General features: G+C 53.5%; 7 protein-coding genes across 8 annotated transcripts; 3 read left to right on the forward strand and 4 right to left on the reverse strand.

Moving 5' to 3' along the window:
• H257_13073 (hypothetical protein) lies at positions 1 to 4,176 on the reverse strand (the record flags this gene model as incomplete). Its single annotated transcript, XM_009840498.1, has 12 exons — positions 1 to 179; positions 233 to 538; positions 588 to 858; positions 923 to 1,071; positions 1,151 to 1,612; positions 1,679 to 1,871; positions 1,920 to 2,162; positions 2,217 to 2,682; positions 2,759 to 2,862; positions 2,917 to 3,282; positions 3,338 to 3,624; positions 3,717 to 4,176. 12 exons carry the CDS (start codon positions 4,174 to 4,176, stop codon positions 25 to 27), a joined length of 3,462 nt encoding a protein of 1,153 aa, XP_009838800.1. The 3' UTR covers positions 1 to 24.
• A 608-nt stretch (positions 4,177 to 4,784) lies between these two features.
• Positions 4,785 to 7,484, forward strand: H257_13074 (hypothetical protein; the record flags this gene model as incomplete). Its single annotated transcript, XM_009840499.1, has 9 exons — positions 4,785 to 4,920; positions 4,975 to 5,219; positions 5,328 to 5,475; positions 5,522 to 5,641; positions 5,697 to 5,756; positions 5,798 to 5,951; positions 6,013 to 6,111; positions 6,172 to 6,573; positions 6,623 to 7,484. Coding segments are annotated over 9 exons (1,990 nt in total), but the record flags the coding sequence as incomplete, so codon positions are not given.
• Positions 7,485 to 7,513: 29 nt separating this feature from the next.
• H257_13075 (hypothetical protein) lies at positions 7,514 to 8,190 on the reverse strand. Its single transcript, XM_009840500.1, has one exon. It carries the CDS (start codon positions 8,159 to 8,161, stop codon positions 7,622 to 7,624), a length of 540 nt encoding a protein of 179 aa, XP_009838802.1. The 5' UTR covers positions 8,162 to 8,190; the 3' UTR covers positions 7,514 to 7,621.
• A 215-nt stretch (positions 8,191 to 8,405) lies between these two features.
• H257_13076 (CAMK protein kinase) lies at positions 8,406 to 10,106 on the forward strand. Its single transcript, XM_009840501.1, has one exon. It carries the CDS (start codon positions 8,409 to 8,411, stop codon positions 9,903 to 9,905), a length of 1,497 nt encoding a protein of 498 aa, XP_009838803.1. The 5' UTR covers positions 8,406 to 8,408; the 3' UTR covers positions 9,906 to 10,106.
• A 262-nt stretch (positions 10,107 to 10,368) lies between these two features.
• H257_13077 (hypothetical protein) lies at positions 10,369 to 11,123 on the reverse strand. Its single transcript, XM_009840502.1, has one exon. It carries the CDS (start codon positions 11,038 to 11,040, stop codon positions 10,420 to 10,422), a length of 621 nt encoding a protein of 206 aa, XP_009838804.1. The 5' UTR covers positions 11,041 to 11,123; the 3' UTR covers positions 10,369 to 10,419.
• An 88-nt stretch (positions 11,124 to 11,211) lies between these two features.
• On the forward strand, positions 11,212 to 11,918 carry H257_13078 (hypothetical protein). Its single transcript, XM_009840503.1, has one exon. It carries the CDS (start codon positions 11,262 to 11,264, stop codon positions 11,865 to 11,867), a length of 606 nt encoding a protein of 201 aa, XP_009838805.1. The 5' UTR covers positions 11,212 to 11,261; the 3' UTR covers positions 11,868 to 11,918.
• On the reverse strand, positions 11,217 to 13,795 carry H257_13079. 2 transcript variants are annotated; one of them, XM_009840504.1, is made up of 11 exons: positions 13,641 to 13,795; positions 13,541 to 13,588; positions 13,378 to 13,488; positions 13,208 to 13,332; positions 13,033 to 13,167; positions 12,915 to 12,990; positions 12,789 to 12,853; positions 12,644 to 12,711; positions 12,499 to 12,557; positions 12,346 to 12,438; positions 11,217 to 12,288 (listed from the first exon to the last, which is right to left on the reverse strand). In XM_009840504.1, the coding sequence occupies exons 1-11, from the start codon at positions 13,788 to 13,790 to the stop codon at positions 11,920 to 11,922; spliced, it is 1,299 nt and encodes a 432-aa protein (XP_009838806.1). In that variant the 5' UTR covers positions 13,791 to 13,795; the 3' UTR covers positions 11,217 to 11,919. The 2 variants fall into 2 exon arrangements, with proteins under 2 accessions (XP_009838806.1, XP_009838807.1); XM_009840505.1 differs by having other exon boundaries at positions 13,033 to 13,332.
• Between the last annotated feature and the right edge of the window lie 525 nt (positions 13,796 to 14,320).

Below are 14,320 nucleotides of genomic sequence, written 5' to 3' on the forward strand. Positions count from 1 at the left end.
ATGCAATATATAGAAATATTGTTGTTAGGAATTTGGCGATCGGGGGACTGGAGTGACCGACCGCAAGCGTTTTATATAGGCCCGCATGGCGCGCATAATCAACTGCATGGCCATGATACTGGCCGCGGTCGTTTGGGTCGGTGGCACCGCAAAGCCAAACATGGCCAGGGTCAGCGGATCTATCAAACACATGAGTATTTCTAGGTCGAGCAACGGGTAGACAGGCACATACTTTCCATGCCGCCCAGCACGAACGAGTCGATGTTGATCTCGCTCTGGTCAGACTGCATCAGGCACTTGCCGTACAGCTTGACGACGTTCTTCTCGTCCACAACGCGCTGACAAAATGACTGGCTGGTGGATGCCGATTCCTGCAGCGTCTTGTGGCAGTGCACAATGAATGCCCGGAACTCGTCGTAGCTCAAGCTCTTGCTTTGATCCGTGTCAAACTGGACAAACATCCGGCGCATCTCATCTTCCATCATCCGTCGATTCGACAGCCAAATGTCCAACACCAAATCCATGAACGCCCCGAGCCCTGCCCGACGTGTTAGGTTGCATATTCGTTGGAAGGGATGCTAGCCCACCGACGACGTAGATGGGGCTGCCGAGCACCGTCTTGCGCGGACACAGCACTCGACACTCGCGCAGCGTGGCGTACCATTTGGCTTCGTCGATGTTGGCGTCGCTTGCGATCGTACGTAACGCCATGACGGCTTTTTTCACAAACAGCGGGTAAAACACATCGCTAGGGATGTAGTAGTCGGCTTGTTGCGCTCGATTCGGCACTGCAAACTGCAAGCATTGCAATGCCGACACGTAAAAGGTAAAGCAATCCGACGGCAATTGTTCGGCAATCTAACCCCAAGGCCGCCATATGAATATGACAAAAGGAGGGGGTGTCGATACAAGTTGTACGAACCCCGCAAAACCGACAAAAGGCAAACACCCACGTGTCCTTGATACAGTATTGTTCGAGGGCGGTGATCAGTCCTTGGAGTCGGTGCCTTGTATGGGCGCCAAACTGGAGCGTCATGTGCTGCACCACAAACTCGACAAAGTCGTACGCGTCTGCCGGGCAGTCATACTTTCAGTGATTACGCCGGCATCGCCAGTAACATATCCAAGGGGGCAGTTTGAAATTACGTACCAATACGCTGCTTGGCAGCTGCATGATACAACCCCCAGAGAAACGGTCGGATTACAGTCAGCGGCATCGGTTGGATGGTTGTATCCCGTACTTTAATGTACTTGGACCAGTACCGAGGCACTCGAAAGTACTCTTCCCGCGGCCGCCGCCGGCCTGTGCCATTGAGCTGCAAAAACGCTAAGTTGGGGGTTGGTACATGGCTGGTGTCTTGTTGCTGCCAATGCTTCCACATGTGCAAATGGTACCGGCAATCTTCTTCTTCCATAGCCAGCAGCAGCCGGCGCTCGTCGGAGGTCAGTAGATGGCCCTTGGCCCGCGTAGCGGCCACCAGAATGTTGCGGTTGTCGACACTCTTTGCGATCCACTCCCCCACCACTTCCACCCGCCCCAGGGGGGACAGCTGCAGCAGGGCTTCTCTGTCCGCTTCGTCGCCAAGCAAGAACATTTCTTGCGCTTGGCGATCTAACAACAATATAGTGTCCAGTTTAGCTGTAACAGAATACACCAATTGGGGTTCAATCCACGTACCGAACTGCAGCACCACGACGAGGTCTTGTTGGGCAAGCGACGCCGCGAGAAACGAAGTGTTGTCCAAGGAAAACATGCCGTCGGAACTTATCGTCTTGTGTCGCTCGGCGTTGAGCAAGATTTGCTTGGCTTTTTCGTCGGCTTCAGCTTTGTGCCGTTCGTGTAGCAACGATAGACCCTCGCTCTCGTCCTCCTTTATATGTTATGCGTGTGAAATCCACGCATATCAATGGACAAACACCTTATGGTCTGTCGACTCGGCCGCCATCATGGGAGTGGCATGGCGATGTTGAAGGAGCGGGGGGATCGTCGCGGCGGCGGGGGTACCCGTGGGCTTTGGACGGACGGTGGCACGGCGGGCGATCAGCTGACGCGCCTTCTCGGGGGGGATAGCCGTGCGGATGGCTTTGCGCCGCTGCAGTTGAAATGTGCGGACGTCGGGCACCACTTGGTCGGCTTCGTCCACTTCGGCATCTTTGAGTTTCTAGCACGGGGGTATCAGAACAAAATACACTTCAAACCCAGGCCAAGTGTGTACTTGGGTGGACGAGCGTTGGTCGCATTGGTCCAACATCAAAGGGCGAGTTTGGGACGTGGCATCGTAGTCTTGGCGCAGCGTAATGTCGTTCACGTTCTTCCACGCGTTGTACGCTCGGACGATGTCGTCGACGTCGTGCATGGAGAGTGTTTTGAGCATTTCCAGGCACAAGTCCTGGTGGTCCCACCGCTGCTCCTTTGTCCAATCTGGCGGTTCGCCGTGGGGCTGGGAAAACGAATGCAAAATGTAGTGCACGATCGTTTGCTTGGTAGTTTGGCTCAACTGGGGGGGCTTGACTTCGGCCGCAGCTTTGGACCGTGCGTGCTTGAGCTCGAGCAAGGCTTCCCGCGTCGACGGCACTTGGTTGTGCTGCAGCGTGTGCATTAATCGATTCACTTCATCCGTTGAGATTATGGGCGGAGCTACCGCTACGGCCATAGTAGTAGCAATGGGGGGGTTCGAGGGGCTACACATTTGTTAAGGTGGTCGACACACGTACTATCATAAGCAAACGCGTGCAACTTTGCAAAGATGATTTGTACCTGGTCGTGGGTCTCGATGAAGGGTCGATGGTTGCCTGTGGTTTCTCAGGCGGTGCTCGGTGCTGGTGGTACTCGTGTAAGAAGGACACCACCTCATCGATCAACTACCCAGACACACATGCGACAGTGAACAACTTCGACAGTTGGAGGCGTGGTACTTGAGTGGGGGCAATCGACGGGTGCTTTTCCACCAACGCATACGCGTGTCGTTTCAAGGCGGTGTGATCCTGGGTGAGAACATCTAGCGTTTTGCAGTATTTGCACACCGGCACCATGATGACGTGGTTGGAATTGCACTGGGGGCATCGTTGGGGTTGCTGCTGGTGCTTCGCCGCCGCGCCGACATGAAGCGGCGTAGCGGCGTCCGACATGACCAGTGGCACCGCCACAGGATGTAGCAAGTTGGACCGCTTCAGGTCCCGTCGAGTCGCGTCTTCCAGCGGATCGACAAACGTGAGGACACTGCGGCTTTGGCGCATGCTGTCGACTCGATCCAGCACGTAGTTCGCCCGAGTCATCGCATGCTAATCGTGATCAGGAACTGAATAGGACGGAGTCGATGAGATGGGCGACTTGTACCGTCGTGGTTGGCCGTCGGCCGTGCGGCGACTGCAGCTGGGGGTTGTAGAATTCGAGCACGAACATTTCCTTGTTGACGGTGCTGTCTCCCCGAGGACCATCTTGGCCTACGTCGTCGTCTTCCCAGCCCAAGTGGATGGACTTGCGTTGCAATATCTTTGGCGCGCCTTTCTTGCGCACGGGAGTTCGTGTCACAGCTTTGGGGACGTCGATGAACTTGATCGCATCGTTGTCCATCGTAAAGTGCTTGACACCAGTTGCATGAAACGGCTGAAACGCCAACTGCACTTGGAGACGGTTTCAACAAAATCTTTTTCTAACCAACATATGTATTACTACTTCGAAGTAATATTAGCTAGCTACCCATGCTAAAAAGTACTGGTAGGTGTGGCGGATATCCAGAACTGCATGATCCATTTGGCCTCTGACCCGACGACGCACGAGCCGTGCGTGGACATGCGTCCGGGTACGTTTTGAAACACCAGCGACTTTCCTGCCCGCGGCGTGACCTTTACGTGTGATGACGTGGCAGCACACGCGCGCCCCAAGGATTCCTTGGCCTGGACAGTGCTGCCATTTTGAGCCACATGTGCAAAGACTGTTTCCCCGCCGACGTCAACGTCGTTGAGGTACAGGAGGAACGTGATGGCGCGAGCATGAAGCGTGTGCTCGTCGTATGCATCGACGTGCCAAGAGTACGATTGGCCCTTGGCGTATCGCGTCAACGCTGTGCTCTCGATCTGTATGATGTTGTTGGGAAAGAAATGCTCGACTCGTGGCAACACATGCTGGAAGACGATGGTTTGGACTGCGGCGTTGCTCTTCCAGTCGAGGTACATGGAGGCGGAATACGTAGATGCGCTTGCGTCTACTTGGGGACGATGTGTATCCAGGAAGCTGGCGATCTCTGGTTGTCTACGCCACGTGTGGTCATGAGAAGATCATCGCATAATTGCCGTACGATAGGATGGGTTCATGGAGGTATACTATCAGTGGAGATTGGGCCAGCACTTCCTGGTTGTATATACTCGAGCATTGAGGACGAATGGTGTCATATCGTGGAAGGAAGTGTCCATAGGCTTGCGAAAGTACGGTCACGCACAGAACGTTGAGCCACATCAAGCCCATCAAGCCACTTGGTGGACGCAAATTATGTGACCGCTCATAATATCGTGAAATGTGTGAAATGTTAACTAATTCAACCTATGAGCAACGTAGTACTTCAATGCAGTTGTAATCGGGCAATTCGAAACCAAGACGGCGAATTCATTGGGCCAATACAACATTGATCCACAGCCAGCGGCTAGTGATTTTGCAGGACCGTCTGCCAAATCCATCGACCAAAGGGCCGAATTTAAAGCACTCATCTTCTAAATAATTTGAGCACTTATTATGTACTCTTTATCCGGTTCAGCATTATCCGGATAAATTCCCATTTTCGCATCAACATGCCAAAGCACAAGCTCAAAGGCCGCTCCAAGAACGTGGAAGCCATCGTATTTACGCTAGATGATGTCCTGTACGACCATACAGGCACCCTCAGCGGCCTTGCCGTAGAACGGGCGTTTGGACAGCTTGTCGAGGTACTTCCCCCTATCACTATCATCCAACCATACATTTACAAGACACTCGTGTAGGAAGGGACATTCGAGTCGTTGGATCAAGCACACGAGTCACTTCGACGCTTTAGACACGCGTTTGGTTATCGCAAGAATTTTGCGCTGTTCGTGGACGACTTGGTATCTGGCGGGGGACTTACATCAGACGCTGCGCAGCGCGTGCTCACAGAGTACAACGCGAGCGCGTTCGTGCTGGGCACAGCGCCCCATATTCAGCCGTTTCCAAGCACCATTCCGACTCTTGAAGCCCTCAAAGATCAAGGGTACTAGTACTACTACTAACCTGCCACATATCTTTGCGATATATATATGCATTTACACGACGTTTGATGCCCCTTGTAAAAAGAGAGAACTCACTCCACTTGTTGTAGGTACAAGTTGGGCCTCCTTTGCTCGGGGACTCCAGAATCACAGTGGGAAAAGATCCACACGTTGGGCGTGGCATGGTGTTTCGACCATGTGCTCATCGTCCCGGCTGGAAACCTCTCGGGCGATGGCAACTTGTCCAAAGTGATGCCGGCAAGTGGCCCCTCCATGATGACCCCCCCTTGACAACCAACCCTAGGTGCTCAAGAACATGGCCAAGCAGCTCGCCGTGCCAACGTCCAAGGTCGTGTTGGTCGGCAAACGCGTGTTTGGGGAGCTCAAAGCTGCCAAACAAATGGGGCTCATCACCGTTCGCATGGTTTGCCGTTTGAAACCAATCCTCCGCGAGAGTTTATAACGAGAATGTCCGTTAGATGTACGGAAAGTATGCCAAGACCATGCCCGTGGACGACCTGGAACAACCCCATTACCAGGTGAATGTACATAGATGCATGCATCTTCACGATTGGTGTAGATGTCCAACTTGGACCAACTGCCTGCCATACTCGTGCTGGCTGAAGGCCGGCGCCCGCGTCCGCATATTGTCGCACTCGGCGGCGGCACGGGTCTCGCAGTGCTGCTCAAGGCGTTGCGTGAGTATCCGGCCGACTTGACTGCCATTGTCACTGGTAAAAGATGCTATTTTTCTACATGTATAATTGTTGATGGACCGAACACATCGATGCCTAGTGTTTGACTCGGGGCGACATTCCGGGGCGCTGCGGAAAACGCTGGGAATATTACCCCCCGGAGACATTCGCAACTGCCTCGTCGCGCTGTCCGATTCCGGTTGGCTTCGTTTTATCTTGTACAACAATCAATTACATGATGATGATGATTATGTGTTAGATCAATTGCTGCATCAGTTGATGAATTACCGGTTCCAGGACCACTACCTCGAAGGCGCGAGCCTCGGCAACCTCCTCCTTGCCGCGCTCACCGACATCCACGGCGGCAGCTTTGACCAAGCCGTTGCGTCCATCTCGGACATCCTCAACATCCGTGGCCAAGTGCTGCCTGCAACGCTGGACCAGTCGGAGCTCTGTGCGGTCCTCGCTGACGGCTCCACGGTCGTATCCGAAGTGAACGTGCGGAGCCCAGACAAGGCAGCGCCGATCCGCCATGTGTTTTTAGAGAACGCGTCCGTCACTGCGTACCCCGCCGCGATTGCCGCGATCGAAGCGGCCGACATCATTCTCATCAGTCCGGGAGGGTTTTACACGTCGATCATCGCCACGTTGCTCGTGCCAGGCAAGCAACAACGATTACAACAAGAGTTTGAATTGACGAATGTGGCTAGGCATCAAAGAAGCCATCGCAAAGGCTCGTGGCGCCGTCGTGTATATTAGCAACGTGGCGACGCAGACGGGCCAGTCGGACGGGTACACGCTGCCCCAGACCCTGTCGATCTTGGCCGAGTACTTGGGCGACGACGTGGTGGACTATGTGATTGCCAACAATGCGATTCCGTCCACGCTGCCATTTGAACACGGCGAGACGCTGCTGCTGCCGACACGGGACATGGAAGCAGCCGAGCGACCGATCCTCGTGCAAGGCCGCGCGTTCACCGACATGTCTGCGTTCGACGTCGAGTGGAAAAAGGTGCCGATGATCAAGCACAATGGCGAAATGGTGCTGTCCATGCTCTACCGCATCATCGAAAAGGAAATGGAAGGATCCATGGCCGTGCGTACCAAGACACAGTACAGTCAGGTGACGAGAGGGGGAGGCGGGGCATCGCCCCAGCCCCGACGGACCAGTCGTCGCAGGAGGAAGCGGGTGGTGGTTGCCGGCGGATACGACGACGAAGACGACGAAGAAGGCACTATTGGTGGCAAAGGCACCTTGCTCACGATTGGAATGATGTTCGTGGTGGCTGCTACCACAGCAGCGGTGACCACGGCGGTGTTGCTGCGACGACGGTAGCTGCATCATATGCCGCCTCGATGGGTTATGTTCTTGGAAGTACTGTAATCCAGACAAGGATGGCTAGTCAGGGTAGCTTAGATTTGTACTTCAAATCCAACGGCCCAGTCCCTCGAAATCATGTATCTACTAATCGCTTTATAGTATAGTTTGCACAAGCTTAAATGAGATCAAATGCTATATGGTGGCATGACTTGCAAGTCCATTTTTGGGTGTCGATAGACTTGGTGTGTCAGTCTCACCAGGTTGGCTTCAAACTACAGCGTTGCCATGGAAGTGCTCAAAGGTTGTAGTACGAATATAAGAAGCTACCAGAAACTTGTAGTCGTGCCAATGGAGATGCTATATATATTGTAGATGACACCTGCCGCGATCATACCAGGAGTTGTTCGACGAACACACGGAGTTCGGTGCGACTCAAGCGGCCATTGCCATCTTGATCGTACGCATCAAAGCACGCGTCAAAGTCGAAGCCGTGCACGTCTAGGTCTGACGCGGCCATGTCTGCGATCAGCTTGTCCACGAAGGCCCGAGCTTCGTGGCGCTCGAGGAACCCGCTGGCATCGTCGTCGTAAGACGTCCAAATCTCGGCCATGTACTGGTCGAGGAAGGCCTTGGTCTCAGATGCCGCCACGGCAGATTGTGCTTGCGCATGGTCTCGAGCTTCCATCAGATGCTCCACGAACACGCGGGCTTCTTTCCGGGACAAGCGGCCGTTGCCGTCCTGATCGTACGAAGCAAACGCCGTATCAAAGTCAATGCCGGCCGGCACGTCGACCCCTTCGTTGACAAGTTCATCCAGAAGACCCAGAACGAACACCTTTGCTTCCTTCTTGTCCAAGTACCCGCTCAAGTCGCCATCGTACACATTCCACACTCCCTCCACGTACGCATCGATGAACTTTCCAGCCATGACCTTGTTCCTTACTTGGACGATTCAGCAGCTCTACCCAATCAAATGACACAGAGAATGATGGTCGTTTGACAAAACTCGAGTTCGTAGCCAATACATATACAGGACTGTCGTTGGCACCTTCCGGTTTTGTCATTCTTGTCACATAATCCGCGACTTAACACAATCGCATTATTATTTCAGCACATCACTCTCCAGGAATGTAGGTTCTCACGCCACCATGTATCAAGTCATTTTCCAAACTAACATGCGTGTGTTGAATGACCAGTACGCCGTCAAGCAGACCCTCGGCAGCGGCCTTCAGGGCAAGGTGAAGCTTGGGGTCGACCTCAAGACCAACGAGAACGTCGCGCTGAAGCTGATCAAGTCTGCAAAACTCACGCAGAAAGCCATCCTGAACCTGTACCGCGAGATCGAGTCCATGAAGCGCGTGCAGCACCCGAACGTGATGCGCCTCCTTGCCGTGTCCAACGACGTGGACTATCCCAAGAAGAAGGGAGGCTCCGAAAAAGTTGTGCTGGTCGTGCTGGAACTCGCAACGGGTGGCGAACTTTTCGACTTCATGATGTACACGGGAAGCTTCTCGGAAGAGATCGCGCGCACGTACTTTCGGCAGATGGTGAGCGGCCTCCACGCGTGTCACTCGGCGGGCGTGTACCATCGCGACATCAAACCCGAAAACTTGTTGCTCGACAAGAACTTCTTGCTCCGGATCGCCGACTTTGGGCTGTCGGCGCTGTCGGACGACACGACATTGGCGGATGACTTGACCACGCAGTGCGGCACCCGTGCATACATGAGTCCGGAGATCATCGCCGGCACGCCGTACGAAGGCGCCCCCGCGGACATCTGGAGCGCCGGCGTCGTGCTGTTCATCTTGCTCGCGGGGTTTCCTCCGTTCCAAATCGCCACGCGCCAAGACTGGTGGTTCCGCGCGTGCGCGACGCAGCAATACGAGGCGTTCTGGGCCGCACATTCCCGCACGGCGGTCTTCTCCCCCATGGCAACAGATCTGCTCACACGCATCTTCGACGTGAACCCGACGACGCGCCTGACGTTGGCCGAGATCTGGCAGCATCCGTGGCTGCATGAGCCCGTTTTGTCCGAGACCGCGATGACCAACGAGCTCTTGGCGCGCAAAGAAAAAGTCACGCTGGAAAAGCTGCGCGCGCAAAAAGCCAAGGAAGACAAGACGGCGGCGGCCACCACCTCGTTCAACCCGTTTGACCGCAATACCCATCGCTCCATCCACACGTTGGCTTCGACTTCACTCAAGACCACGACATCCCACGACGCCATGTTCTTCCCCGCTGTCCAATCCTGCGGCATCCCCGCCTACACGACCCTCCGATGCTTTGCGTCGACCGCCGCGGACCTGCTGCAGCGCCTCCACGCGTCCTTTGACAAGGTCGGGCTGCGGTATACGTGGACGGACGCTCTCGCCTCGCATGTCCCAGGAAATGACGTCAAAGCCAAAGTGCACGTGACCACCGCCGCCTCGGGCCGCGTAGACGTGGCGTTGCTTGTCACGGAAGCGCCGGGGGGATTGTTCCTCGTGGAAGTGCGCCGACGGGCCGGCGATTTGTTTGCGTTTCGCCAAGTGTTTGACTTGGTCAGCGCCGATCTGTCGGACGTTCTGGCGGAGGATGTGGCCCCGCCTGCCAAGGTGTTGGCCCCCGCGCCGACTGGCAGCGACGACGAAGAGGCCGAAGAGCTCATTTCAGACGAGGCTTTGATGATTTAGATGACTGTATTTTAATGCTACCAAGTACTTGTACTACTACTTGCTAGGATTGCCCTACCTTTGTCGAAAGTGATATTTCGAACGGCCACATACGTCTAATCGACAATCGTCAATGTTACATTAATTAGTGTAAGATCCAGTTTGATGTCGGGAACTGGTGGCATTTTGATTACTCTTTTGTGCATTGAGTGGCAGGTCTGGGTTACGAAGGAAGCATGCTACTTGATAGGTTCATTGCAAATACATAGTACTAGTAATGATTAAGGGCTCATATATTGTCGATTTGATACAAATTTGGGGAGGGGGTGCAATCGAATCGCGCCAACCAAACCGATCCACAATCGATCTGATTGGTTGAATTTCATTGCGAAGGTTTTGATTGGCTAATAATTTTGAGTTCATCTGAGGTAGCCAATCAAATCGATTTAAATTCCAACGAGAAACCACGTCACACAACACGAAATTTCACTGGAAAGCACAAAATATATTAATAGCTAGTCCTATCGCAATGTCTTTAGAATGAATCGTTGTCATTAAAGGCAAACTCGTGGGCAATGTCGTGGAAACTGTCCACAGCGCTGAAAAAGAGCTCGTACAGTCCCCCACCCTCGAGCCAATCATCGTCCGTCTTGTTTTGGCTGACGACGACGACGTGGACGGGGCGAACTGGTTTCGTACTGATCTTTCGATAGGCCTTGGCTTGACCCTTGTGACGATGGCGAGCGTTGTGCATGAGCTCGTCCTGGATCTCGTCGGCGCTACCTTCGTAGGTATTCACTTCGTGGGAATGGATGGGAGATGAATCGTCGATGACGGGGCTGTTTTGTGGAAGTTCAGCTGCGGGCATAACAGAGTACTCGACAGTGTGCGAAGCTGCTGCCTGCTCTTCCAGCTGCAATGCCAACGCCACTGCAAAGTCGGAGCTGACGTCAACAGCTAGTTCACCGCTCGGCACTTGTTGATCATGTACCAGGTATGGAGTTGGGTCCACGATCGCCAACATGTCTTCGTGTTCAATTCGTAGCGCCAGGGCTTCGTCCATGACTGTGCGCAAGTTCACGCGTTGAGGAGCCGATGCTGGCACTTGTCCCCACGGTGACGAGGAGATTGACGGTAGGAGCACAGACGAGGCCATGGTGCGAAGAGAAAGGCGAATGAACAATGTTGATACTAGTATCACGAACTCGAGAATGCAGGGCTCGTTCGTACTTCCCACGCCAGAACATTCGTCGTTCGTTCGACTGGAACCAGAATGCAGGTTTGTCATATGGGAAGACCAACACTCAGACCATCATTCATACGGAGTCTACCCCCCTTTCTTGGTTGCTTTGGTCACAACTCCACTTGCTCTACATCATGACAACCGTCCTGCACTCGAGTCCTTGGACCATCACGCCAGCTGCTCCATTTGCATCCTTGCGTGACATCATGGACGAAACCGCGGTTCAAGCCAACAACGACAAGTTGACATCCGCCGCCGTCGGCGCTGCATTGTGGTCGAACGCTGCATCAGCCCCACGTTATCCGACGGACGCTCCTGACACAAGATCCGACTACGCCATGGCGTTGGCCCTCCAACAGGAAGAGCAAATGTCAACATACACCATTGATTACACCCGGCTCGCCCCCGCCTTCGACGACTCGAACAACGCCAGCGATGGCGAAGTACAACTGACCAAACATCGTGGCCCCTTGGTCCGCCACCGACCCCCAGCCATAACCGTGGAGTCTGCCGAGGACAGAACCCCATCACTTCGCACTGCGAGCCAAACCAACAAACGCCGCGTGGACCATCGAAAGATTCGTACGAAGCCAGTTCGCCACGTCGTCGTCGTCAGCATAGACAAGGCAGACGATGATTGGCTGGAGGGTGGGACACTGTACGAGCTCTTTTTCAGCGCTGTGGACAGCTTCCACGACATTGCCCACGAGTTTGCCTTTAACGGCAACGATTCATATTAATGGTTTTGCGATAGGACTAACTATATATATATTATATATTTGAGCCCATAATTCATTCTTCTTCTTCGTCGTCTGATGCAGGGACGATGTCGTCCACGATACTCAACGCCATGTCCCTCGCTGCTTGTCGACTGTCTTCTAGTTGGCCCAACTCCGTTGCAAGATGTTCAACTTTGGTGTCGACTTGCTCGTCGTCGGAAGGGGTGGCTGCCACCATTTCTTCTTGACTGGCAATGTCGTCGGGTGGGATGCCACCACTTTGACTGTCTCGTTGCGAAGCATGTTGGACCGGATGCAGACGAAAACCATCGTCTTGAGCATCATCGAAATCGCCCAGCATCATCGCTGCATCCCAAGGGAACTCGTCGTCGTCCACGCACGGGACCCCCACCGCCCCCTCTGGCGGTAGCACCCCGGCTTTCTACAGCCATCACTTTGTTATGAAACTTCAACTAGGTAGGTCAATGGAACAACTCACTGTGAGGATGTACGGGATGCACGCAGGTCCGGCCACCGCTGCTTTGTGCACCGTCATTGCCTTCGTACTCGGACTTGTCTTCTCGAGGACGACCTGCAACAGCAGTAACAACAACCCACTTAAGTTGATATCGCTTGTTCTATAGATATGTACTCGGTTTGTGATGCAATGCGACCACGCGAGCCCCAACGCTGGCTGTGAGTATAGCCCCACTACATACACACACAGCAAAGTCAGTGGGGTCAACACCCCCGCTTGCCTGCCAGCCAGCCAGCCAGCTTGTGTGCTAGCGTCGTACTTTGGTCTTTTCGGGTCGTCGTGTGGTTGGTTGTTATGACGTACGCGTCGTACGTTGAGGCCAAGAGCCTACCCAGTGTGGGAGTGTGGGATAGGGGGAGATGCTGTATTTGATTGATTTAATATGATATGGGTTGTTACCATACTTGAGAACACTGGCCACACGCATCAGCAGCATTTGGCGGGTAGCCACAGACATGTCTGTCGAGCTCTACTCGACCAAAGTCAATATAGTCGAATATATGTGCATTCATCGTAGACTGGGGTCGTACATGTTTGGCCAACGTGGCTAAGGAGTCGATGATTATCATCTTTATAAGTGGCATGCTTTCTGTCAATTCCCGCACTCTACAGAATGTTAATACCGTGTCACAGATCTGTGAACGGTACTTTGTTTCAAGGCGATCGAGGTTCTCCACCGCCACGACTTGGACTTGTCGGGCGATGGCTTCTACCTTGGACTTGCGCAGGACGTCCGTTGAGTACTGTTGCGGTGAGATTCGTTCGGTGGCAAGCTGCATGAACCTAAGCAATGATGGCATCATGGAAGGATGGAGATGGGTACCTCTTGGCACTGAAGTTGCCGCCGCTGTCAAAGTACAACACTGTCCCATCGTGGTATTCCAAGGCGCACAGCACGGCCAGCTGCATACACAACTGACTCTTGCCAATCCCAGCGGCCCCAGCAATCTACACCCCAATTCATCGAGGCAATTGCATGGGTGTGTACCATGCCTCTGTGATTGTCGCGGTGGGGATGCCACCACAGAGAGCATTGTCGAGCTCGGGCAGGGTCGTCCGAAGGGACGATGGGAAACTGACGCTCTTGATAAACATGTCCATGACCTGCAAAGAAGATCGTCAGCTGGCACCATTCACGCTTCATTATATTGCATACCGACGAAGGTTTTGGACTGTCTTTTGCGGCAATGCGAAGCAACAATCCCTGTGATGTGTGAGTGCTGGCATCAACGGATAAGCTAGGTGGACGTACGTACCTGGAGATCATCTACCGACAGATCCATGATGTGAGCCAACTCCCACTCGGACTTCTGGAACATCTTCTTCAGGTTGCGTATCCCCTTGGCCTCTAGTTTCTTGATGCGTCGCTCGTCTACACCTTCTTGGACGAGCAGGTGCCTTAGCATTGCGCTTTGGGAATTTGAATTGCAATGTATCCGGATGATCGTTGATCGTATATCCGGATAGTGGACATTTCACACATGTGAGCTTTCCATCAAGGGTGTGAAATGTCCACTCTCCGGAAGTGGTTACAGTACCGATGCGATGTCATTAAGTTTTTAACAAGGACTGACACAACATATTCTTCGAAGTATATGTATTAACCCGCTGCATTCGCGGTAAGACTCAAGCTTTCCCCCACAAGTACTTAAAATTTCAAGTAGTAAGACTCGAGCTTTCCCCAACATCTAACGTTACTTCGAATTTCATGTTGCGATGGTGGTGACACGTTACATGTAGTTTTGGCCATGGATTTGGCGCAAACTCGGGTGTTGCTGGCTCGTGGTTTCGAAGCTGGCGATTGTGACCTGTGAGCTGCTCGTATTCCAGAGGAAAGACGTCGTGACGGTAGTTTGATGTCAATATGCGGCTTGGTCGTGAACGAACTCATGTGAGGGTTTGGCTTCGCTGGTTTGTAAAGTACGATTTGGAATTG

Source organism: Aphanomyces astaci (genome assembly GCF_000520075.1).
Source record: "Aphanomyces astaci strain APO3 unplaced genomic scaffold supercont1.45, whole genome shotgun sequence".
NCBI classification, from domain to species: Eukaryota; Oomycota; class Saprolegniomycetes; order Saprolegniales; family Verrucalvaceae; genus Aphanomyces; species Aphanomyces astaci.

Bases quoted from the DNA above. Each gene is read 5' to 3' on its own strand.
- H257_13076 (XM_009840501.1), top strand. From the start codon at position 8,409: ATGCGTGTGTTGAATGACCAGTACGCCGTCAAGCAGACCCTCGGCAGC.
- H257_13078 (XM_009840503.1), top strand. From the start codon at position 11,262: ATGACAACCGTCCTGCACTCGAGTCCTTGGACCATCACGCCAGCTGCT.
- H257_13077 (XM_009840502.1), bottom strand. From the start codon at position 11,040: ATGGCCTCGTCTGTGCTCCTACCGTCAATCTCCTCGTCACCGTGGGGA.
- H257_13079 (XM_009840504.1), bottom strand. From the start codon at position 13,790: ATGCTAAGGCACCTGCTCGTCCAAGAAGGTGTAGACGAGCGACGCATC. The intron at 12,712-12,788 runs GTATGGTAACAA...CACACTGGGTAG, and splicing joins CGTGTGGCCAGTGTTCTCAA to GCTCTTGGCCTCAACGTACG. The intron at 12,558-12,643 runs GTACGACGCTAG...GTGTGTATGTAG, and splicing joins GACGACCCGAAAAGACCAAA to TGGGGCTATACTCACAGCCA.
- H257_13075 (XM_009840500.1), bottom strand. From the start codon at position 8,161: ATGGCTGGAAAGTTCATCGATGCGTACGTGGAGGGAGTGTGGAATGTG.